General features: G+C 37.9%; 1 protein-coding gene across 3 annotated transcripts; it reads left to right on the top strand.

Moving 5' to 3' along the window:
• Positions 1 to 12,349: 12,349 nt before the first annotated feature.
• Positions 12,350 to 26,108, top strand: LOC125233194 (BAG domain-containing protein Samui-like). Of its 3 annotated transcripts, none has more exons than XM_048139098.1 (3): positions 12,350 to 12,501; positions 23,668 to 23,809; positions 24,249 to 26,108. In XM_048139098.1, exons 1-3 carry the CDS (start codon positions 12,490 to 12,492, stop codon positions 25,865 to 25,867), a joined length of 1,773 nt encoding a protein of 590 aa, XP_047995055.1. In that variant the 5' UTR covers positions 12,350 to 12,489; the 3' UTR covers positions 25,868 to 26,108. The 3 variants fall into 3 exon arrangements, with proteins under 3 accessions (XP_047995055.1, XP_047995054.1, XP_047995053.1); XM_048139097.1 differs by lacking the exon at positions 12,350 to 12,501 and adding an exon at positions 16,429 to 16,452; XM_048139096.1 differs by lacking the exon at positions 12,350 to 12,501 and adding an exon at positions 17,028 to 17,215.
• Positions 26,109 to 26,337: the final 229 nt, after the last annotated feature.

Below are 26,337 nucleotides of genomic sequence, written 5' to 3'. Positions count from 1 at the left end.
CTTTTTATGGCAAATCTTCTACGAGTGCCCGCAAATGACCTGTGTATCTTGATTAAGCAACGTCTTGTGAAGGTATTTACAAAGTGGCATCGTAAGGACCCGATCCCAAGTATTTTTTTCGGCCTTCGTCATAGGACCAGAATTTGAATTTTTAATTTTTTTAAGTTTTATCTTTTTATGGCAAATCTTCTACGAGTGCCCGCAAATGACCTGTGTGTTATGATTGAGCAACGTTTTCTGAAGGTATTCACAAAATGGCATCGTAAGGATCCGGTCCCAATTATTTTTTTCGGCCTTCGACATAGGACCGTAAGTTGAGTTTTTAAAATTTTTAAGTTTTCTGCTTTTATGGCGAATCTTCTACGAGTGCCCGCAAATGACCTGTGTATCGTGATTGAGCAACGTCTTGTGAAGGTATTCACAAAGTAGCATCGTAAGGACCCGATCCCAAGTATTTTTTCGGCCTTCGACATAGGACCATAAGTTGAGTTTTTAAATTTTTTAAGTTTTATTTTTTTATGGCGAATTTTCTACGAGTGCCCGCAAATGACCTGTGTATCTTGATTAAGCAACGTCTTGTGAAGGTATTTACAAAGTGGCATCGTAAGGACCCGATCCCAAGTATTTTTTTCGACCTTCGACATAGGACCATAAGTTGAGTTTTTAAATTTTTTAAGTTTTATTTTTTTATGGCGAATTTTCTACGAGTGCCCGCAAATGACCTGTGTATCTTGATTAAGCAACGTCTTTTGAAGGTATTTACAAAGTGGCATCGTAAGGACCCGATCCCAAGTATTTTTTTCGGCCTTCGACATAGACCATAACTTGAGTTCTTAAATTTTGTAAGTTTTATTTTTTTATGTCCAATCTTCTACGAGTGCCCGCAAGTGACCTATGTATCTTGATTAACCAACGTCTTCTAAAGGTATGCACAAAGTGGCATCGTAAGGACCCGATCCCAAGTATTTTTTTCGGCCTTCGACATAGGACCATGAGTTGAGTTCTTAAATTTTATTTTTTTATGACCAATCTTCTACGTGTGCCCGCAAATGACCTGTGTATCTTAATTGAGCAACGTCTTCTGAAGGCATTCACAAAGTGGCATCGTAAGGACCCGATCCCAAGTATTTTTTTGGGCCTTCGACATAGGACCATAAGTTGAGTTCTTCAATTTTTAAAGTTTTATTTTTTTATGGCGAATCTTCTACGAGTGCCCGCAAATGACCTGTGTATCTTGATTGAGCAACGACTTTTGAAGGTATTGACAAAGTGGCATCGTAAGGACCCGATCCCAAGTATTTTTTTCGGCCTGCGACATAGGACCATAAGTTGAGTTTTTAAATTTTTTAAATTTTATTTTTTTATGACGAATCTTCTACGAGTGCCCGCAAATGACCTGTGTATCTTGATTAAGCAACGTCTTGTGAAGGTATTCACAAAGTGGCATCGTAAGGACCCGATCCCAAGTATTTTTTTCGGCCTTCGACATAGGACCATAAGTTGAGTTTTTAAATTTTTTAAGTTTTATTTTTTTATGGCGAATTTTCTACGAGTGCCCGCAAATGACCTGTGTATCTTGATTAAGCAACGTCTTGTGAAGGTATTTACAAAGTGGCATCGTAGGGACCCGATCCCAAGTATTTTTTTCGGCCTTCGACATAGGACCATAACTTGAATTCTTAAATTTTTTAAGTTTTATTTTTTTATGATCAATCTTCTACGAGTGCCCGCAAGTGACCTATGTATCTTGATTAACCAACGTCTTCTGAAGGTATTCACAAAGTGACATCGTAAAGACCCGATGCCAAGTATTTTTTTCGGCCTTCGACATAGGACCATAAGTAGTTTTTAAATTTTTTAAATTTTATGTTGGCAAATGGCTTAACTGTCTGCAATCAGCAAGGTCTTCCGAAGGTATCCACAAAGTGGCATCGTTAGGACACGATTCCAAGCAATGTTTTCGGCCTTCGACGTAGGACCATAAGTTGAGTTTTTAAAATTTTCAAGTTTTATTTTTTTTCGGTGAATCTGTTTCGAGTACCCGCTAATGGCTTAACTATCTGCAATCAGCAAGGTCTTATGAAGGTATCCACGAAGTGGCATCGTTAGGACCCGATTCCAAGCAATGTTTTCGGCCTTCGACGTAGGACCATAAGTTGAGTTTTTCAAATTTTCAAGTTTTATTTTTTTTCGGCGAATCGGTTTCGAGTGCCCGCAAATGGCTTAACTATCTGCAATCGGCAAGGTCTTAGAAGGTATCCACAAAGCGGCATCGATAGGACCCGATTCCAAGCAATGTTTTCGGCATTCGACGTAGGACCATAAGTTGAGTTTGTCAAATTAAAAAGTTTTATTTTTTGTTCTCTGTCTGTTTCGATATCTGCAATCAGCAAGGTCTTCTGAAGGTATCCACAAAGTGGCATCGTTAGGACCCGATTCTAAGCAATTTTTTCGGCTTTCGACGTCGGACCATAAGTTGAGTTTTTAATATTTTCAAGTTTTATTTTTTTGCAGTGAATCGGTTTCGAGTGCCCGCAAATGGCTTAACTATCTGCAATCAGCAAGGTCTTATGAAGGTATCCACAAAGTGGCATCGTTAGGACCCGTTTCCAAGCAATTTTTTCGGCCTTCGACGTAGGACCATAAGTTGAGTTTTTCAAATTTTCAAGTTTTATTTTTTTTCGGCGAATCTAGTTCGAGTGCCCGCAAATGGCTTAACTGTCTGCAATCAGCAAGGTCTTATGAAGGTATGCACAAAGTGGCATCGTTAGGACCCGATTGTGTTATGAAGGTATGCACAAAATAGCATCATAAGGTCATCATGCAGGAGCGTAAGTTGAATTTTTCAAATTTTCATATTTTCATTTTTTTTTGGAAAATCTAAGGAGGTCCTAACGATTCTAATATGTGAACAAACGTCAACTTATGAATATCTGTCGATTGAGATCAAAAAAACTTGCAATAGGTGGTTTGGGGTGGCTAGCGTGAAGACAGCCACCCCACTTTGAAAAAAATAAAAAAATGAGGAATAGGGTCCTAACGATTTTAATATGTGAACAAACGTCAACTAATGAATATCTATCGATAGAAATCAAAAAAACTTGGAAAAAGTGGTTTGGGGTGGTTAGCGTGAAGACAGCCACCCCACTTTGAAAAAAAATAAAAAAATGAGGAATAGGGTCCTAACGATTTTAATATGTGAACAAACGTCAACTAATGAATATCTATCGATAGAAATCAAAAAAACTTGGAAAAAGTGGTTTGGGGTGGTTAGCGTGAAGACAGCCACCCCACTTTGAAAAAAATAAAAAAATGAGGAATAGGGTCCTAACGATTTTAATATGTGAACAAACGTCAACTAATGAATATCTATCGATAGAAATCAAAAAAACTTGGAAAAAGTGGTTTGGGGTGGCTAGCGTGAAGACAGCCACCCCATTTTGATTTTAAAAAAAAATGATGTTAGGATCGGGTCCTAACGATTTTACCTACTGAACAAACGTGAACTAACGATGAACTAACGATTCCGATATGCCATTTGCGGGCAAAAAAAATGGGGTGGTCAACTTCACGAGCATTAAAATCATACACTCTCTAGATAATTAGCACTATGATTAAACAATATCGTATGTCACCAATTATCATGTAAACGACACTAATGGGGACAAGTTAACGATATAACAACGTTTGGAGTTATATCAGCATATCACCCACAGGAAATAAAAAATGGTGTTGTAATTTTATAGACATTCGATCTGACGCTTGACTGGCAGATGGCCTATAAAAGTCAGCCTACGTTTCTCTGGATTTGTACAATCCACGTATAAAACTTAAATTGTTTTCATCGAAAAAGCTTGTTAACCATTTTTGTATCTAATATTTTTTATCTAGTTTTCAGATAGTATATTTGTTTGTTATCGTTGTTTCGTCGACTATAAATTGTGTCAGCGGGTCTATTTTTTACACAAGTCTAGAATGGGGGCAATGTTCTTTAAATTGAATGTAAAGTATGATTATTTCTTTGAATCGCATTGTAGTGACATCACGAATCTACTTAGTGTTATAATGTTCCGATAACATTCGAGCTGTTAACTTTGATATTCGTTATAAATATTGTTGAATACATAAGCAAAAGCTATCACATGCAAGACCGAGCAAGTTACTAAGAAGAAGAACTCGTATGAAGTTATACCTTTTTAACTTGGCTACCCGTTCGTGTGATTCGCGCAATTTTCATTAGTTTCATTACTCACGCCAGCACCCCACACCCCACTACTCTACATACCGAAAGGAAGATGGATATGAGCATTTAAAAATATCTAATCTGTATCATACACTCCATTACCGTGAGTGCGGGGAGAGATTTATCTGCTCATGTGAAGTCATGTGCCAGAGCATTGATTCCGGAAGAATTTTCGCGTAGGATAAATAGGCCACATTAAGGTTTGACCCGCGGTTCCTTCTAATAAATAAATAAATAATAAATAAATATTATAGGACATTCTTACACAGATTGACTGAGGCCCACGGTAAGCTCAAGAAGGCTTGTGTTGTGGGTACTCAGATAACGATATATATAATATATAAATACTTATATACATAGAAAACATCCATGACTCAGGAAAAAATATCTGTGCTCATCACACAAATAAATGCCCTTACCGGGATTCGAACCCGGGACCGCGGCGCAGCAGGTAGGGTCACTACCGACTGCGCCAGACCGGTCGTCTAATACCTACTACAACATTATATTGTAATATCTTGTTTACAATGGCAGGTTTTTAGGGATTTGTTATTCTAAGCTATCTTAGCTATAGCAGACTTGAATGAACAATGTGAGAGACCGTCATTTTAAACGACATATTTTCATAGTGACATAAATTATGCATTTGCTGCATTTGTCATTGGCTCGCCGAGTTAGCGTGGTAGCGCACTATTTGCAAAGGTAAAAAATAATCTTTTTCAATCGCACCTACGATTTCACTGTATTGAAATTAACACACATAAACGTTACCTACTTACTGCTTTATGGATTTAAATCTTGAAAGTTTATACTTTATCGTTGGAGAGCAAAACTATAATCACGTAATCTTCACAATTACGCCTTTATCTCTCATGACGTGTAAGTGTGACTTAATTGTGAATGACATGATTGCACTTTTATCCTCATTATCACCACGCATTTTCATTTATTATAACTTATGATGTCAGTGTCATATTTATTAATAACTTGACCGTGTTATCAATTCTCTGTAAGCATATGTACATTAATATCCAAAGGTATTAAAGGTGTGAATCCTACAACCGTAATTAATAACTTTCATTTCTACATTTATTTACATTGTTAACCGCACCCTGGGAAATAATTCTCAAAAAAAATCGTCAACTGAGTCGCCTATTGCTATTACAATTTGATCCCGATAATAGTAAGAATTACTCAGGATCAGAAGATCATTCATAAACTGGACGCTAACTTAAACAAAAAGCTGTAAAGTAATGGTCCGAACGTTGTCCCTTGCGTGACTCTTGTTTTATTTTCGACTTGACATATCAGGCGATGTCACTCTGGAAGGTGAACTTTAATTGTATTTCGCAATTCTTCCGGCGAGTGAATCTGTAATGTTCACAAATCAATGTCAGCTGTTGTTAAAACCAACTATCGGATATTTTAATCAGCTACTGTTACAGGGTGAAATTGTGTTAAGGAAAAAGTAGGACTGTTGACCTGTTTCGCATTAACAGTATGTATTTTATTTATTAGCTTGCTGTGTATGTATATTGCAACATTTGCAACAGTTTTAGTCACACGAATATGATTACCAACACAAGAAATCAAATAAAGTTATAGAAGATCATCTTCAATCTTGCTTCAACAATTACATTCTATTAAACAATATAAATATGTATTTATACCAACCTGTATGTGGCACGTATTTTTTTATAATAATTAATTAACACTAATTAATATTCCACTGACATCGATAGATATGTGAGTGGCATCTGGCATGTGGCTGTCACCAATTTCATTATCGTTTCAAAAGTTATTGTCATTAATTGTAATCGACTATGCAGTTGTATGATTGACGTACCTACCTATATTTTCAGTAGTCATAGTAGAAGAGGTAATTTTGGTAAATGACTTAAGTGAAATTGTAATTTTCTTGAAATTATCGAAAATCTTTAGAGCTTTCCACATATTGTTTGGCTCTACGTCTAAATGTGTAATTAGAAAATAAGATAAATATGTAGATGTTTGCACTCGCTGTTGTCGTGAATATTTCCGTTGCCGGGACCTATATTTAACCGTATTTGACCTTTTTTATGAGGTGTATAATGCAGTTATTTATTTATGGGTTAAATTGTGGCGTAGGCGAGAGGCTGGCAACCTGTTACTGCAATGTCACAGTTTCGTTTTCTTTCAACCCCTTATTTGCCAAGAGTGGCACTGAAGATTTAGTAGTTTCATGTGTTCTGCCTACCCCTTTATGGGATACAGGCGTGATTGTATGTATGTATGTATGTTATGTGGTGTAGAAAAGCGAGTATTTTTTTTTTGCTTTCTGAAGAATAGTAGTTGATATGCAGAATCCTGATATGTTTAGATTCCACGTTTAATGATGACTATTTTTCAAGATCTAGAATTAACATTGCTATTTCTAAATGATATTAAATAATAATAAATAATAAAGCCATTTATTCCATATTTCACATTGTTTCATATCAAACGTGTTGTTAACTCCTTGTTAGTACAGTTGTAAAGCTTATATCTAGTGATTGTTAGTATGGTTAGTTTAACATTATGATTTATGATTCATTGAAGTATGGACCCCTTATTGGGTAAAGGCCTCCTCCATGTTATGCCATATTTCTCTGTCTCTGCCTATATTCATCCAGTTGTTTCCTGCTACATCTGTAATGTCATCAGCCCACCGTCGTTTTGGTTTTCCAGATTTTCTTTTTCCTGTTGGGCCATTCCATTGTGTGGTTGTTTTGGTCCATCTTTTGTCTGTGTATCGTGAGATGTGTCCAGCCCATTTCCATTTAAGTTTGAGTGCATGTTTAAGTGCATCAGTGATCTTCGTCCTATTTCTTATGTCTTGGCTTTTTACTTTTTCTATTTTTCTAATATGAAGCATGCTTCTTTCCATTGCTCGCTGAGTGCATTTGATTTTTTGTTTGACTTTATCTGTATATACCCAAGTCTGGCACCCGTACAGTAGACAAGGTAGAAGGCACGTATCAAAGACGGTTTTCTTCGAGTGCAAGTTGTATTTTCCTTTTAGAATTTCCTTTAGAGACCAGTATCTGTTCCAAGTAACGTTTATTCTCCTGCTGACTTCTTCTTCGTTTGCTGATTTTTTAAAGGAAAGCTTCTTGCCTAAATATTTGTATTCTGATACGTATTCTATATTTTTGCCGTTTATTATTATTTCTCTTTTGCTGCTGTTGGTCATTATATTTGTTTTTTCCGCGTTCATTTCTAACCCAACTTTAGTACTTTCGTTATCAAGTGTGGTTAACATTTATTCAAGGTCCTTTGGGGTTTCCGCTAGAATGGCTATATCATCCGCAAACCTGAGATGATTTAAGTACCTTCCATTGATATTAACTCCTTTATTCGACCAATGTTAACCACCCCGACACATGCAAACCTTTATTTCGCCTATTTAAAATACTTACATTGCCATCTATCTACATATTTGAAATGTGTAAATTTGCGAGGCAAAATATACACATATTTAAAAAACGACGCGAATTACCCACAACGCACCTACTGAGACACTAAAACAAATTATTGCTACCGGCCTCTAGAATTAAAAAACATTCCAGTAGCACCTATGTAATGGCCATCAAGATATTTAATAAACTACCAGATGCTATTAAGAATATAGAAAATGATAAAAAAATGTTTAACGTTATTAAATCTCTTTTGATAGACAAGTGCTACTATTCACTCAACGAATATTTAAATGATGAATGATGATAATATAAATGAGAAAGTTTAAAAAATGTAAAATGTAAAATAGATATTAATAATTGTATAAACGTCTATAAAAATATAATATAATGTAATGTAATGTAACTAATGTATGTACTTTAGTATGTAAGAAACTTTGCTGTGCCCTATCAGGGTATCATGTACCAACTATATTACTACCTAACACCTGTATAAAATGAACATGATCGCAATAAAGATTTGAATTGAATTGAATTGAATGTAGATTGTGGAATACCTCTTCTAGTACAGCTATAAATAACTTGGGCGAGAGGGGGTCACCTTGCCTGACTCCACGTTCTATACTTATTTCATCGCCTCTTGTTTCTAATTTCACCCTGCTTGTGCAATTTCCATATATGTATTTTAGAATGTTGATGTATTTTTGATCTACATTTGTCCTTTGTAATGCATGCCAGATTGCGTCGTGACTAATACTGTCAAAGGCTTTACAGTAATCAATAAAGGCCACATACAGAGATTTGTTGAATTCATAGTGCTTTTCAATTATCTGTTCCATGGTGTGTATGTGGTCTGTTGTGCTAAAGCCAGACCAGAAGCCTGCTTGCTCAATTGGTTGCAAATTATCAATGGCCGGTGTTAACCTTTTCAGCAAAATGGACGAAAATAATTTGTACATGCTCGGTAGGAGACTAATAGGTCTGTAATTTCCGATGTCGAGAGGATCTCCCTTTTTAAACAATAATACAATGTCTGAAATGCACCACTGTTTCGGTACGGTTTCTTTCTCTAAGATCATGTTAAACAGCTTTGTTAAGTGGTGTATTATAGCAGGTGCACCTATTTTTATGATTTCGTTGCAGATACCGTCTGGACCAGGACTTTTCTCGGGTTTTAGTCTTTTTATGTGAGCGAATACTTCAGTGTCTTCCATTGGTTTTACTGTACTTTTTTCATAGCTGATAGGTGTCTGCGTCTGCGTATTTGTGTTTCTTTTACTGTATAATTTTCTATAGAAGTTTGTAGCGTGATCCATAACATCTCGTCTTGACTTTGTTTCTCCATATTCTGAATGAAGTTTTTGTATCCATGTTTTGTTATGGTCTAATTCTTTAAATGCTCGTTTTGTACTTCTATACTTATTGAGATTTCTTGTGATAACTTCGTACCTATGCTTTTCATAATCGTTCTTGATTGACTTCTTGGTTTTTTTAAAAATTCTACTTAATTCGTTTTTCATGTTTTTATTCTTATTTTTTGTGTGCATTAAATCTGTTCTTTTTTCTATAAGTTTTATTGTTTCCTCGCTGAATATTTTGTGTTGCCTTGTTTCTTCATTAGACTTTTTTGCTGTGAGACATTTTATCAAGGTTTTTTCTAGGAAATTGTAGTATTCTTGTATATTATTTTCTTCTTCCAATTGACAAATTTCTAGTTGTGATCGGAGATTCTCATTGTAGGCTTTGATTTCATTGTCCGTCTTTGGAAAATTTAAAGATGTGGTATAATTTATTCTCTTCTTCTTCTCTTGTTTTACAAGTAGCGTAGCTCGTAATAGTCTATGGTCCGATGGGAATTTAAACTTGTTTATTGTTTCAACATTTGTAATCGATCTGGGGTTACTGGTCAATATGAAGTCTATTTCGTTTCTCGTTTCTTGGTCTGGAGATATCCATGTCCATAATACCAACATAAATGATATTACATATACCTAAATTTTGACAGAACTTATTGCAATACGCAATCCTGCTTCGGTACAACTTGTAAACACAACATTGTATCAACAACAAGCTGCACATATTATTTATACGTAGGAATAGGAATAGCAGCGATTACAGTAATAAGAACACCTCTATCCATTTATTATCGTTAGCGGCCTGGATCACCAATCAACAAGTAATTGTTCTAGGGCTGCTGCGATATGCCTTAAGAATTGTTGAAGCCATTCGGTAAATTTGGTTTTAAATATTGGGATCCACCACACATCATGGCGTGTGACGGACGACGCAATCAGTTACCTTACTGTTCCTGACAAAATATGAATTGAGGTTCTTGTTAAAAAATAAACCAATATAATAAGAAAATATCCATACCTTAATATCAACGATTTGCCATTTTGCAGGTAAACCTGTGCATCTTCATAATTAAAAAGTTTAAAAACCAAACAGAAACTGTTTATTTAAGCATTCATAATTATGTTTCGCTTCGCACCTGCACAACTCCGGATGACACACAGGAAAACGGCGTGGAAATCATAATACCTTATGCTGCATTTAGGTAGAACATAAGCAAGTGCATTACGCAGCCCTGATATCTTCACCCACGCACTGCAATATGCAGTAGAATCCTTACCTACCAGCCTGCCCGCGCCCTGATTCACATCGATAATAAACCAGTATAACTTTATCCACCGATTAGACAGACTTTATACCAATATTATGGTCAATCAACACTGGGATCTGCTGGGTACTGTGTGAATAGATAGGCAGTGTGGGTGCTAATGAGACGCCTGCGCTGCAGCTCAAGGACTCCCTTCTACTAAGAGGAAGGAAGCCATATAACTTGTGCAAACGCGCTGTCACCGTTTGATATATTATTCGAAAATGATACGTGAGACTTGAGGTACACCTGAAGGTTTTTTGCAAAAATAGACGGATTGTCGCTTGTTACATATAGTATAGGACCCAATAGGTACCCAGCTTGCGTAACAAAATCCTGTATGTGCAATAATGGCATTTTCAGTATTTGGGACACCCCAATTAGCAATACAATACAAGACAAATATTCTTTATTGTTCACCAATATAACAAGATTACATCACATAATTTTAATTAACTATGGTAGACAACAGGCGGTCTTATCGCTAAAGAGCGATCTCTTCCAGACAACCTTTGGGTAGTGGAGACAAGACACAAAAAACAACTGATTTGAGTAGGTGATGCAGTGAGTGATAGAAAACGTCAAATAATTTTAATACTAATAAACATACATAAATAGGAATTAAAATAAACCTAAATATACCGTACATATATAAATACTACAACAACACAGCTACGAATGTACATAGATCAAAAACAATGCGGCCAATAGCGATAAAGGAAAATGAAACAGGACCATCAATAAATATTGTATTATGGAATAGATAAATAATGTTCTTTTACTTGACTTTTAAAAATATGAAGAGACTTAGCATGCCTTATGTCAATAGCTAATGAGTTCCACAACCGAACTGCCTGGAAAGTAAAGGAATCGTTGAAGAATTTAGAAGAAGATGACGGGACTTTAAGAAGATAATTTCGGGAATTAGCATTCCAATTAGCATGAATTGTTAACAAAAATTAACTCGCTGTTAGTTTTGTGACGACAATTAAGCATAAAATCTGTCAAAAAATTTACCTTTTTCACATTCTGAATGTAGATTATCACTTAAAGTTTATGTAATTAACACAATAACAATATTTTTATAGAAATTTCTTGCTTAATTATCGTCACAAAACTGACAGCGAGTTAATTTTTGTTAACAACTTACTCTAATTGGGGAGGGTCGCAAATTCTGAAAATGCTCATAAGCATACATACATACATACATACAATCACGCCTGTATCCCATAAAGGGGTAGGCAGAACACATGAAACTACTAAAGCTTCAGTGCCACTCTTGGCAAATAAGGGGTTGAAAGAAAATGAAACTGTGGCATAAGCAGTTTGTGATAAAAGTACCTAATTGGAAGGTGGATTAGCGTACTTAGCAATAAACATGGAATAGGTACTGGGTCTATTACCTTTACCAGTTCTACCTGGTAGGACTTAGGGTTTCTCCAAACCTATCGACGCGGAATCTGCTTTCGCTGACCAAAAATCGCTCGTTAGTATCTCGCAATTTATCTACAGAGTGGGGCCTGTAACAAAGGCGAAGAATTGAACTGTAGGCTATTCTCCTTATACTGATCAACATTTGTTCAGTGACTTTTAAAAATTATGAAGTCTTTAAATTTTTAATTTTTCATACAAAATAAATATTAGCTTCAATGTACGCCATTATTGTTGTCATTGACGTTGTCTGTCACACTTTAGACTTAACAGAATTCGCAATACATTACCTCTTAGAAAAAACTTTCAAGGGTGATAAAAATCAAAATACAAGTTATTTTTAAAAGTCGCTATAATACCAAAATTTTATACTGCATTTAAGATCGCTGCAGTCACTGCACTTTGCATCTACGCAAAATGTGTCACGTTCATAAATCACAAGCTCGCGCAAACGCGTTTCCGCTCTTGATCTTCAACCCGTCTAGTATTCTTCGCAGAGTGACGCAGGCAATATAATTTGTGTAGAGTTATTCCAAAAGTTCTATTTCGGTGATTCGCGGCATACACCCACAGCAACATACAAAACGAAGCTCCGAGCTGCGCGAGTGAGTGGTGTGCGAAGAATAAAAACTAAACTGTGGTGTGGTGTTCAGTTCAAGAACGAAACCTTCGGATACCAAGGAAATTGTCGACACTGAATCACCGGATGATGAGATTGTAAAATGAAGCGAAATGTGAGTACGGATAGAAGGCGAGAGCTGGACGATCGGGACATTCGGGACGTTATAAATAGGCAAATATCTGTCGGTAACAACGCAGGCCTGCCAATATCTTTATGTTTTGTTTACACTACATTACAGCTTTGATCATGTGTTTAATTATTTTTTTGTGGTCTCAATAAAATATCTCAAAAACCAGATTTGGTTAATAGCGCAATGACATTGGCCGCTCTCTCCAAGCAATTTCATTGTCTTTATGATGATGTTAATATTACGCGAATATACGAATTGTTTAAAGTTGGAATATTTTGGTGTAATTTACTATTAATAAATCGCTTTAACGCGTTCGTTACTGTCTCCGTTCATGAAATACTTTTCAGACGACACAAATTCTCCGTGTTTTGAGGTCACCAATAATTTTCGCGTATATTTAGTTGCGCAATATTGTCCAAAACTTCTGTATTTAGAACTCAGACGGCGTCCTACACACTCCATGGCCCAGTTGCGTTGTTTACGGGTTGCGATCAACCTTGGGCCACCGATTCGTATCGGTCTGATTCTGAATAAACTGTTGTTATTGCAATCCATCTGGTACCAATCATGCCTGCAGGAGATCATTCTGTTTGGTTTGTAATTAATCTGCGGGATCATCTGTTATTGAAACCATTATCCGTAAAATATCTGCAAGCTTCTATTTACATGAAAGGTGCTTGACGGATATTGTAAAAAAACTATGTATATACTGTATTAAGTACATGTTTTAGTATTAATCGTAGGGTTATACTGACTATCATTTTACGAGAGCTGCTATGTCGTAAGTTAACTTAAATATAATTTGACCCTGTGCACTATAATTTGACTATTTTTAATGGGCATTGCGCATATAACTCGAATGTAAGAATTGCTATGAAAAGTGGTATCAATGTATGCAAAATTGAATTATTCGTCTTGGAACTCTTTGCTAACAAATAAAATTATATAGAACTATATAATTGTTAGCTTTTTGCTTTCCGGATTTTTAAGTCAAAGTAGCTCTATACTTTTACTAGTTTTACTATTCATGTTCGAAGACAAAAGAAATAAATACCCGTACCCGTACAACAAATACATACTAATTTGTAATTTATATTTATTGGTTTTGCATCAAATTATAATATACCTATTAGCCAATTTACCTTTGTCTTTAGTTTAGTATTCCACCTGCATTGCATTGAGTGATCTAAATGCGTTTTCTATAGCGGTTCAACGACCTTTCGCAGGCCAAGTCAAATGCCACGGCACTGTGGTCAGTTGCTGAAGAATAGCCTCACTATTAATAGCTCATTTAATTTTTATACAGTATCGTTTAAACTGACTCAGGCGTTCAGTACTAAACCGCTAAACAAAACTGCCGAACTTAAGAGTTAGATTGTAGGATTTGTAGGTAAATAATTGACCGCAGCATCAGTGAAGGTCTACAGTTTAACTCAATTTGCTTTTTGTATGTCCAAATGTTCTCCTTTACAGCAATCTCTTCTCCGCAATTCTCAATTGATTCTCATGAAATACAAAATTTCACCAGGTTCTATGAAAAATCATTTTTTTGTCGGTCTATTTTTTGGAAATTTTGTAATGTTTTGTGTTAATGTCTTTAAGAATACTATAGTTATTTGTTATACAAGAGTGCAAAGTTGTATTTTAACGCCGAGTGTGGAATTGAAAAACGAACAAGCGAAAGGATTCCTGAGCTTGCGAGTTTTTCAATACACGAGAAGTAAAATACATTTGCACTCGTGTGTAACACAAAACTTTTCCCCTCACTATAGCGAGGAAAGTACAACGCAAAAAACACGTTTATCACTGCTTCCAGTAGTTCCACAGGTGGTAAAACATCTTCATCACTAGAATAACCCACTTTTATCAATTTTAAAGCAGAAAATTTGCCTCTATTCAAGGTCAAATTACTTTATCCACTAGTGGATAAAATGAATTTTTCATATTCATATCATTTATTGCATATTCATATAATTTATTCATGTTCATTCCATAAACAGGTGGTAAAGATACAATAAGTCGGTACATGATACCCTGTTAGGTCGTTGCAATTACCTTAAAACTAGTTGTAGCTAATATTTACAAGTTATAAACAAAACTACATTAATCATTACATAATATTATTTCATGATATTGTAACTTAATTTATTAATTTTATTTAGCTTGGCATGTGTATTTTCTTTCTTTGTAAATGACTCCTCATTTGTAGCACAATTATTTTTATTTGGAATTTATTATGTAATTTTTGACGATTGATGAAAGATAAACATAATTTTGACATGTAGCAAATTTAAAGTGTAATTTTTATCATGAAATAAAGAAATCTAATCTAATCTAATCTAATAAAATAATAATAATAAAAAAGAAATATTTGATAATAAAAATAAGAACATGTCAGTCAAAATATTTATCTTCGTCATCATAAAAGCTCAACTATTAAATAATTAAATTAGTGAAATGAAATGAGATTAAACATAATAAAATAAGATATATTTAAAAAAATGAATTTATTTAAATTGATTATTACGAATAGACTTTGCGCTTTTTCCTGCTCAGAGCTGTGTCCCGTATTAACATGATCTAAGAACAATACCATACTTTAGCCATGAGTATGCATACGCGTAATATGCGGATTTGGCGCAATCAGAATGTGTGTTCGATTTCAGCAGGTTCAGGGCAAATATGAATTGGGATAGTTTTGACTTTATTATTTAGATATGCTCCTGCCAACTAAACGAAGTATCGATAGTGATACCCAGAAGGTTGAAATTCGTCACTTCCCCGCTGGTATTAAAGGACAAAACACGTGTTTCCGAGCTAGTGAGGGGAAAAATATTTTCCTCTTTTACGTTTTCTAAACATGTCGCGAAGGTCTACAGCTCCTAGAACTACTACCCACTAGACCCACTAGTATATGTTAGAATGTATCAGCTCCAATGTAGGCCGATTCATGATTAGCCAGCGCGACTTTTTTGAGCAGCAATTGCGGCTCTTCAAGCCATCCACAAAATTAATCCTTATGAGTTCTTACACATTGATAACAACATGTGTTGATCGTGGAGCTTCCTAAAAATGGTGATAATTTTCTAATGTGTACTTACGTTTTTTTTTCTATTCAAAAGTTTACCGAATTTATATTACTTATTATGGCTTTATATTACTTATGTTATGTCTGATGGACGTGACAACTGTGGAGTGGACAGTGACAACTGTGATGGCCGGAGTATGTCGCCGCGAGATAGATGACACGTCTTTGTCTAATTGTATTAATGACATAAGGACAGGTAGTCTATCTCGCGGCGACATACTCTCGCGGCCATCATGTGCTAGGCCTGCTGCCCTTGCAATATGTCTTCTGTCCAATACGTTATTCTGATCGTCCAAGTGAAGAGTGGTAAATACGTCCAGTGGTCATACGCTCTCTTTCCATGGCATACGAGTCATACGACCAGTTATTATGAACTCCAGACTGTGGTCCTGTTCTGCTCAGATTTCCAAAGAAACCAAGAACATGGAGAATGCCAATAGTGGAGTCTTGTTCTCATGGAGACTTCTTTCACATAACGGAACAAATGGAATTACAGAATGTTAACGCTACGTTACGCCAAAATTGACTGCAGTTGCCCCTCCCGTCTATTGTTACTATTATTATAGCAGTCGGTAAATTGCCCCACATCTCGATAGGTAGACTAATATAAGTATTGATAGATTATCTACAGTCGGTCCTGAATAATCTTGAATAACATTACATTTGTTGACTACACAAAGTTTATAGCGATTTGTAAAGCCAAGGCGTCAGTCAGTCGCTCTTAGTGTTTATTTACCTGCTGACCGCTTACTTAACGAAACAATCGTTTATGTGATACTTTATGAGTTTTATGACTAAGTTGTTTGTTTATGACACATAATCTGTGTCAGGTACAAATGTTACAAGTGAGTATAAGGATCTCTGAAGGAAATTTAATAATAAACACACATGTAATTGGCATTGTCTTGTCACTAAATAAATTGCATTTGGTGATTCATACATGGCGACGAATAAAATAAAATATAAATAAGTACGTTGCATTATTTATAGATATCCCTCTGGTAGTCTGCAATTATTTTTAAATGCAACAATGTATCGAGGTTAAGTGCTTTTCGTAAGTTCACAAGTTTGTATAAAAAGAAAAGTTCGTCTTTTTCAAGTGCCTTTAAGGGCCGTAAGGGCGCCTGCACCTCATTACATCCCGAATAAAGTAGAAATGGCTCGAAACTTCCAAGCGCCCCGACCACGCATGCGAGCTTTTTGCCCGAGCTTTAAAATGAGCACAGTTCTTGCAAGCGTACATTACCGCTTTGATTCCTTCGCTCATCCACAAAAGCTAGTAAGCCCTATTGGGCGGCAGCAATGGACGCGTCGCTTACGAGCCGACCGCCTCGAATAGTCTAGTGAAGGCCCGTTCTCGAACAATCCGGGCGCTTCTCGAAGCGGGTTCCGACACAGCGTATATATTGCAAGCGTGCTCGCCGTCGACTTCAGTATACATTGAGAAACGAGAGCGAACGTTGCTAAGCTAACCTTATCAGTATTCGCGTGCCACACGCAACCAAGTGAAGTGTTTATCTGTGATACATTCCAGTGTTTAGAATTAAGGAAATGGAATCACCTGTTGTGTTAGAGAAACCACCGGAGTACCACGGGAATAGGGATGAGGTAAGCATCTAAATAGGCTAGGAGTTTGAACTTTTATGAAACTTTTCGCCAAACTTAACTTAAACATTACCTTATTTAGAAATTTGTCGCTGTTAATCGCTGATTGTTAGCTCGATGAATGATGACAAACAAGATTATAGTTTGTATTTGGTAAATACCTAGAGGTAACTGAACTTTGCGAGAATTTCTTTTTGTTTTATAAATTAAAGTTGCTTTTATTTTGGCAGTTCTTCATTTTCCCATTCATGAATTTGCACAAACATTTCTGAATCATATATTTTCAGTATTTTAGTTGCCTCTATTGAACTTCTTCTGCTTAGCCATTTTAAGTCGCTTTAAGTTATTAGGATTTTTTATGCTATAACAGGGTACAAATCGGTAATTGTATTAGGATTTTTTATGCTATAACAGGGTACAAATCGGTAATTGTAAAAATTAGGCAAAAACATGTTACAAGACAAGGACATTCAAAGTATTCAAACATTCAAAAAAATATTTCAAAAAATACCTACTCATGTAATTTTATCGGAGAACGCAAAATTTTATTATACGTAATAAAAAAATAAAATATTTTCGCCAAAATATAACCACACGCACGTTTTTCTAAATTGAGAGTTTGCCAAGTTAGACCGCGAATTTGTGCGTGAGCAACCCTGGACGCGGGCCCAAAATAATTTCCGCACTTGCTTCATAAGGAAAATACCTGCTTCTTTGTTTTACATTCCTACCTTGATATGTAAATGTACATAGTAGAGGAAATAATAAAAATGGCTATCGAGCGTACTTACGTGACTGTAGTAAAGAGGTAGATGCAAGGAATTCTAATCCCACTTGAGACAAACCAGGAGGGCGATTTTTGAATCTCGCATACGGGATTTTGTCACTAAAATACCGGTTGAAAACGGTGACTTGCTTATTATTTTCAGTGACAATTTTCTGACAAATTTTCGGAAGAAACCTGGCAAAATATGACTAGGCCAGCCGACGACTCCAAACGAAATAGGATAGGCTAAAGAAGGTAAACGTCCTTGTAACAACATTGTCTTTAGATACTGTAGTTTAATATCGTCAGCAGATAAGTAACACCAAAATGGTTCGTGTTAATTATTGAACTCTTTGATTAATTTAACCGTTGTCTTATTGCATCTGTTTATTTTCACCTTCTGTTCCGTATAATCCGTAGGCGTTCATGAATAATGATTCATTATAACCCCGACGTTCTGCGTATTAAAATAAATTAATTCTGCTGTAATCCAAACAAATAATCTGTTTTTTTTTTGTTTCCTTTGTTCATGCTATAGTAGATTATTTTTAAAATATTAAGAAAAAAATTTCGATTTAAAATACCGTTTCTTTAATCAATCAAGGCACAGCTGGTAGTGGTACCTAATCCAACAATAGTCAATTTTGCCTCACTAATGTGTGGGTGGTTCGTCTTAGTTATGAGATGGATTGTTATCAATTAGTGATTCACTTGATCTTGTCAATCGTTGTCTAAAATTGGTATTCCTTGACGGCCATTTTTGGCTTTACAAACTGCTGTTTGTCACACGAGCAAATTCGATAACTTATCCTGAAAATTTTAAATCTTAAAGCTTCAGAACTTTTGAAAAGCCTTCAAGCTAAGTATTAACTCTTTATATCAAGAAGGTCCAGACACTCCAGACATAGATAAGGATCTAGTAGAGACTAGAAAAACTAAACAAAAAACTAAACATTTTCTCTTCGTATTTTTTTGGCAATGAATAAATTTCGGATTACAGAATAGTTTTGCGAATGTAAACATGTAGTGACGTCGCGACGCTGCGTGACTCACCGCCGCACGCGCTCATACAGTTTGTCTCGGTCATCGCAAACAGTCCTTAGTAATTATCCCAACAGGAGGTTTTGCCCATTTCAAATCAGGCAGAGGGCGGAATTGCTCATGAACATTGAACATTCCAACTCTATTGACGTTTGATTTTTGCCATGAGCAATTCCGCCCTCTGCTAATCACTTTTGTTTGCCAAAAAAGTTAGCCTTTCCTCTAAAAGTTGCTGCCGCGTATTAAGTTTAGATAATTATTATTAAATAGGTATTCACATTTGCATAGTATAAGCTTTTCTTAGTTTGGGCTAGGTTGATCTGCGCAAGTCATTTTTTTGTTTATTGCAGTTTTTCACCGGTTGTTTCATGTTTTATGAACTGTGAGAGCAACACGGATATTTTAATCATTACAAGTTGGTCTTTTTCTCCTAAAAATACGGATTTTACTATGTTTTTCCATCTTCTTAGTAAATAGTCGTTGACTTTTAAGACTCGTTTTATCTACTTTTCTGCTAACGTTACTAGAGTTGAATCTCTGTAAATTTACAGATAAACAGACTTCAAACATTAGTGTTCTTTGGTAATCCTAGCGGTAGTGTTCTAAATAAGATTTAATATCTGCACTTTCTATCGAATATTGGTTGAACACGTGTTGTTGGTCAGCCGTAAATGCATGTAATCGGGTCAGTTAGCTGCAACAGTGCTGTAAACTATGCCTGAGTGCTTCTGGAAATGCGTGCTGGTTGTTTGATGACCAGTTACTATCGTAACGCTTAAGATAGGTCCACTTTAACCCAAATACAAACTACTTCGGCTAAAGTTTCGAAACCTATGTCTTATTTCGGCTTAGATTAGATTGAACACATGAGAACAGTTACAAATGGGGCACGTACAAAGTGAATTTATAAGACTGTAAAACAGCTTGTCGACTATCTTGTTTCGTTCTTTTTTACACTGCGTCGTCGTCACGTGTTTCTAGTATATTATTCTATGCAAATACTACATCACGCCACGTGCTAAAACGATCTTTCTTACTGATTGTTGACTTTTCGCCCAAAGCCGGCGATCGGTCACGTTCACGGCTCTCACAAACACTTTACCTGAGGAGATGATGTCACCGCGCTCGGCTTAGACGGCAAATCCATCGTTTGCACATAAACGGGTCGGAGTTGTCGTGACGCCACCATATGACGCCCACGATAATGCAAATACGGCGGATTCAATACTGTTCTCGATGACCAACACTATTTCTTTATTAGTAAATGCATAATTATAACGATTTCTCAATGTTTTCCTTGAACGGAAGTTGTTTTCGTTCTCTACCATTTATAGATTGTGTCGCCTAGAATCAACTTCGACTTTGATTCAATCGAATTGAATGACCTTAGTTGTAAAGCATTAGGAATAGTTCCTTCTACGTCGTCAGTACATCTTAACATTTGTCCCGCCTACGTCCCGTTGGCTCACAATAACCTTAATGTTTAACATTCAAAAGATTTTTTTTGCTTCATTGCCATCATCGCTTGGTCATTGACTTGGCAAAATAAATTGTTGAAGTTGCGTCTTATTCGGGCGCAACATTTTTTATTTTCATTTTGAAAAGAGCGAGTAATTTACAGGTATTCGCAAATAATCGCAATTTACACGCACGCTTTGCCAAATATATAAAACTTCTTCAAAATGACGATTGTATTATGTAACGATATAACGTTCATGATGAATATAGATATTTTTGAATAACTACCTAGTTGTTTATATTTTCATAAGACGCAGATTACTTAATAATCGGTGTTGCCGTAATCGGTTTTTGCTCGTCCCCCGATGATCTCACCCTGTGCAAAGCATCAGGTCATTACGGTCGTTTTCGCAACTTATTCTTATTCCGACGAGAAAGAGAAACTTCTCACGTCGTTTATGTTATTAAATATTCTGAACAAATAATCATGTAAGGTGCGAAATTCATGCATCTAGTGTGCATCAGAATGACTGACCAAGTGGGCAGTCATTCTGACGTCAGGATGACTGCCCAAACTGAGTATGTCGGGGTTGGACCCTTAATTAGCAACAATGTATGTACTATGATTTACTACCTATTTGCTACCTACACATATATTTTTTTTAGATTTTTTAGTTAAAAAATAACGATTTTATGAGCAAAGTATTATTTATAGAGATTTTTTCCATAAAGTGGGCAGTCATTCTGACGTCAGGATGACTGCCCAAACTGAATATATCGGGGTTGGACCCCCTAATTTGCAACAATGTATGTACTATAATTTACTACCTATTTGCTACCTGCACATATATTTTTTTCAGATTTTTTAGGCAAAAAATAACGTTTTTATAAGTAAAATGGTTTTTTTGTAGAAATGTGTTTCATAAAGTGGGCAGTCATTCATATATCAGGTTGGACCCCCTAATTTGCAAACATTCTATGTCCTATGATTTAATACCTATTTGCTACCTACATATATAACTATATATTTTCATTATATTTTTTTAACTTAGGTAGCAAATGTGTCAATATAGGTACTTTTTAGTAAAAACTAGTATTTCTATAGATAGGAAATCTAAAATTGGTTTGTAGAGACTTGCCAATTTGAAAGTCGTCAAAACTGGTCAACAGAGATGGATCATACTGAGTTGTTGGTTCAGCAGTTAACGCGTTTAGTGACGTGATAACAGCCAATTTATCATTCCGGAACTGAACTTTCTGTACTATATATTAACCACTTCGACTATATTCCCAGTAGTTTCTGATCATTTGGTCGTTTAGCGGCAATAAGGCACGTTAGGCAGTCATTAAATTCAAATTGTTAATAAAATAAATTCAGTTCGCGATTCATTCTGGTTTGCTTTTGCGCATGTCAATTACTCTATTAATTATCGTTATAACTATAAACTCTAATCGAGTCATTATGTCGTTAACTTCCATACTCGTGTTATGTTTGTGATTTATTAATATTGAATATTGACACTCACAATGTGGTTTAGTATTTAAATAAATAATTGTTGGACTAAAAAGAAGTCGTATGATAATACTTCTGAGAAGTCGACCTAATTTATTCAGAGTTGGATTGAGTGGCCTAACAATTATGGCGTTGTGGTAAACAAGACCAGGTAATTCAGTCATCTCCTAATTTTAGAATGTCCATAGTTCTAGATTTAGACAGCAATCTTGATAACGAGTGGACATACAGGTTTTATAGGTATTTCGAATGATATCGTAAAAAAGCTACTTAATTTATCTTCAAAAGATACCTACAAGTTTAACGTGGTGTATCCACGTTCTGTAAGATAAATTTAATGCAATTTGTCAAAGATAATATCGCTATAAATTTACGTCCACGGCAATTTGTATTGTATGGGACCGGGCGATCAAGATTACGTGTCTTGCACTCGCTATTAACACGGTCGCGCCTCGTTACTTAACATTTGTTGTTATAATTTGAGCGCGTTTACAGATCGTCAACAGTTTGTGCAGTATCTGGCTCGCGACAATGGCATTCGAGTGCTTGTGCGGTGACTGTTGTGGACACAGTTGTATCTTTTGAGACTTGTTAGTATTTTGCCTTGTGTTTGGAGATACAAGCTTTTGTTTTCACTGGTGTTCAATGTCGATGGGCTCCCCGATCGAAAATGTTCGTTAATTAATTCAACCCTTATGGAATGTGACGCGAACAAGTTAATGATTGCTTCTAAAGTAGGTAGCAATAATTCAAAACTCGAGACAACAATGTCGCCGAAATTCCCGAAACTTCAGTATATTTTTATTTCCGTAATATCGACTCTGAATTAACATAACTCGGTCCAATAAGAAAGTGTCGGTTGAGGCCGCCCTCAGTCGGCCTTGCCTTATATGGCCGGCTCTTCGCCGCTACTGCCGCCCGAGCGGTTTGTCAGCTCACCAACACAACGTTTAAAACATAAATAATACTTATAAAAACGGTTTCCTGCTGTTTTGTGCTGTAATATTATGTCAGTCAAGTTTTATGGGAAACGATAGGTATAGAGATAAGGTGTTTTCCTGGTATAGTAAAATCAAGATTTAATAACGACGCCTACGACGTCTTGTGGCACTGCGCAGTACAAGCAATGAGTAACGTGATGTTTTTGAAAGACGAGGTTATTAGTATTAACTAGACGCACAACATTATAAACTTACGTGGGTGTCTAAATTGAAATACACCGTCATTGGATATTTTTTTGTTAAAAGAAGACTAAACAAAAGGTTCTCGTATGGTCGATTTTCGTATATAGGTAAATTTATCATACGGCAAGAATGCATATGCATAGCACAATTTTATTATTTTTCCACTCGGCCTGTACTTAAATATTATCTAGGATAATGTATTGGTTTCTCTTTCTGAGCATCTTCCATGAAATAGTCTACCGTTAAATATTCAGTACAAACGCGAATTTTCTGTAAATTGGCTGGTGTAGGAATGGTGTAAGCGGACCTTTTTTATGCAATGTGCAGAAATGGTGCACAAAATGATCGTCTGCTTTAAGCGCCGAAAAAAAAAATCGCTACACGAAATATAATGCGTTTGTACGGGACAGCCCATGGAATGCAATGCTCCTTTGATAGGTACTTCTGAGTTTTGGTTTCCAGTTGTATTGAAATATTGTTTTTGTTGTTTCAGCGCGGTTTCCCATTTGATGAGGAGGAGTCCGGCGCGTGGAGCTCGCTCGCGGCGCGGCACCCCGACATAGCGGCGCGGCTGCGGCAGCGGCCCGCCACCTGGGCGCGCAAGCGCAGGCCCTCCAGCCAGGACGCCACTGACGGTAACTATCACCTTCACTTCTATGGCCATATGCCAACAGTTTATTCACAAAAATACGCGCAGACTTTTCATACCTTAACCTTTGAAGCTGGATTCCTGGGGGTGGCCCCAGGCTCCCCAGGGATTCCAGCTTGAAAATTAAATTGACACCTTAATCAATTTTGACATAATCAAACTCGAGGACTAAAAGCCCTAAAGATTTATTACATTGATGAAAAATCGGATATACCTGCCATTCGTTTTAATGGTTCTGTTTTTGCTAAGCTTTGTAGAAAGATGCAATCTGACCAACCCACTTGTCAAAAAGTCTTGAAACAATAATTTAATTTAGTCGATTGCTATAAAATGAACGACGTCTCACTACAAAGTAGCAAACAGCATTCTAACGAATGTATATTTGCTTACAGGTTACATTACAAAGAAACGTTTACTGTTCTCAGATTTCGGCGACGCATTCGGTTTCGACAGATTCCCCTTCGACGACATCCCGCCAGAGTTCCGCGACTCGCTCCCGTCGCACTGGGCCCGCCGCTTCGAGGATCCACAGGCTCATCAGCCCCACCCGCCGCACCCCGCACACCAGGCCCACCAGCCCCCGCAGCCCCACACACAGCAGCAGCCCGCTCGGTCCTCCCCGCAGCCGCAGCCGCAGCACAACTCCGCCGCCACACAGACCGAGGCTGACCCCGCCCCGCACCTGCCACAGTACGGGCTGAGGAACACGGTCGACCTCGGCCAGAAGAGCGCCGCCGACCCCTCGGTCGATGCGGACGACCGCGCGCAGCGCTCCATGTCCGCGCCGCCCGACGCGCGCCCGCCGCCCAGCATGAGCGCCAACGACCAGCCCGAGTCGCAGCCGCAGCAGCAGCAGCAGGCCGGCAACGTGCGCCACATCCCCATCTTCGTGGAGGGCCGCGACGAGCCCGTCATCAACAAGAACGTCGACCACGGCGCGCACTTCGGCGAGAGCAAGCCGCACTACGCGCCGCCGCCGCACGTCGACCGCGACCAGTACTTCGCCGACGACAGCCCCGCCTTCCACCACCCGCCCAACTTCTCGCGCGCCTTCGGCACCCCCTTCAACAAGGGCTTCCGCCAGGGCCCGCAGCCCTTCACGCAGCAGAAGGCCTACCCGCAGAACGCCTACCGCGGCGCTTCGCCGCAGCGCTCGCACTCGCCCAAGCGGCCGCCGCAGGAGGAGCAGTTCGCCAAGGCTCACCACCCGCAGCAGCAGGCGCCGCCGCCGCAACAACAACACCACCCTCAACAACATCAGCAGCACCCTCAGCAGCAACACCAGCAGCAGCATCCTCAGCAACAGCAGCACCCGCAGCAGCAGCCGCCGCCGCCGCCGCACGCGCCCTCCCCGCCGCCCAGACAGCAGCCCACCCCGAACGACCCCATCACCGTCATCCTCGGCATCCAGACTGACGTCCTCAACCTCATGTCCGAAGTCGAAAACTTCACCGGAACCAAAAATGATAAGCAGTACCTTTACCTCGACGAGATGCTGACGAGGAACCTCATCAAACTAGACAATATCGAAACGGACGGAAAAGAGAACATCCGACTGGCGAGAAAGGAGGCGATTAAGTGTATTCAGAAATGTATAGCGGTGCTAGAGGCGAAGGCTGAGAGTAACGCTAATGCGGCGGCGGCGCCCACGCCCGCGCCGGCTCCCGCGCAGGACGTGGACATGCAGCCCGCGGACACCAACGGCGAGCTCGACGTGCACGACACCAAAGACGAGGCCCAGGCTGACGCGCGGGACGCGAGCCAGCCGGAGCCGCAGGCGGAGGAGCCCAAACCCGACGAACCTAACGAGGTCCCGCCCCCCGACACGCGACCCGCGGAGAACCGAGCCGTCCTAGTAGAGAACAAACAGCAGGACGCCGAGAAAAAGAGTCCCAAGAAAAAAGTAGTCAAGAAACGCGACAAGAGCAAAGACAATACGACTAAAGAGGAGAAGAAGGACGAGAAATTAGAATCTATGCAAGTTGACGAGAAAGGTGACCAGGACTCTCAGAAGATGGAAGTGGACGCGGCAGCTAGTCAATGAATTGCCTTAGTGAATTGTTACTTGTAGATGCGAGCGCGCGGCTCGGCCTCCGCGGCACCCTCGTGCATAATAACAAGGTGTTGACGTGTTTATGTTTGTACGTTAAGTTTCTAATACGAAAGGACGCCGTCCTTGAGCGTTAGGATTTGAAGAGCTATTTAAATCCTTATATATTTAATTAATTTATTGTTTATCACTATCTGATAACACAATTTTCTCAATAAATGATGAATTCACAAAATGTTGTATATATTTATTAAATATTTCTCTTACATAATTATTTTACGTACAGATAATATGGCGACGTGAAAGGAAATTATAATTGGTTATCACAGTAAGCGATTATAATTAGAGGAGTAGAGAGGGACGGTAGCTATTCTAGTGACAGAGGGGACAACATATCGACCAAAAACTTATAAAGCTTTAGTTTATATCGGTGACCAAGACAACATGACCAAGAAAGAAAGCTC

Source organism: Leguminivora glycinivorella, chromosome 14, assembly GCF_023078275.1.
Source record: "Leguminivora glycinivorella isolate SPB_JAAS2020 chromosome 14, LegGlyc_1.1, whole genome shotgun sequence".
In the NCBI taxonomy this organism is placed as follows: Eukaryota; Metazoa; Arthropoda; class Insecta; order Lepidoptera; family Tortricidae; genus Leguminivora; species Leguminivora glycinivorella.
The sequence above is the reverse complement of the archived record's forward strand: the minus strand, read 5'-3'. Positions and strand labels throughout refer to the sequence as shown.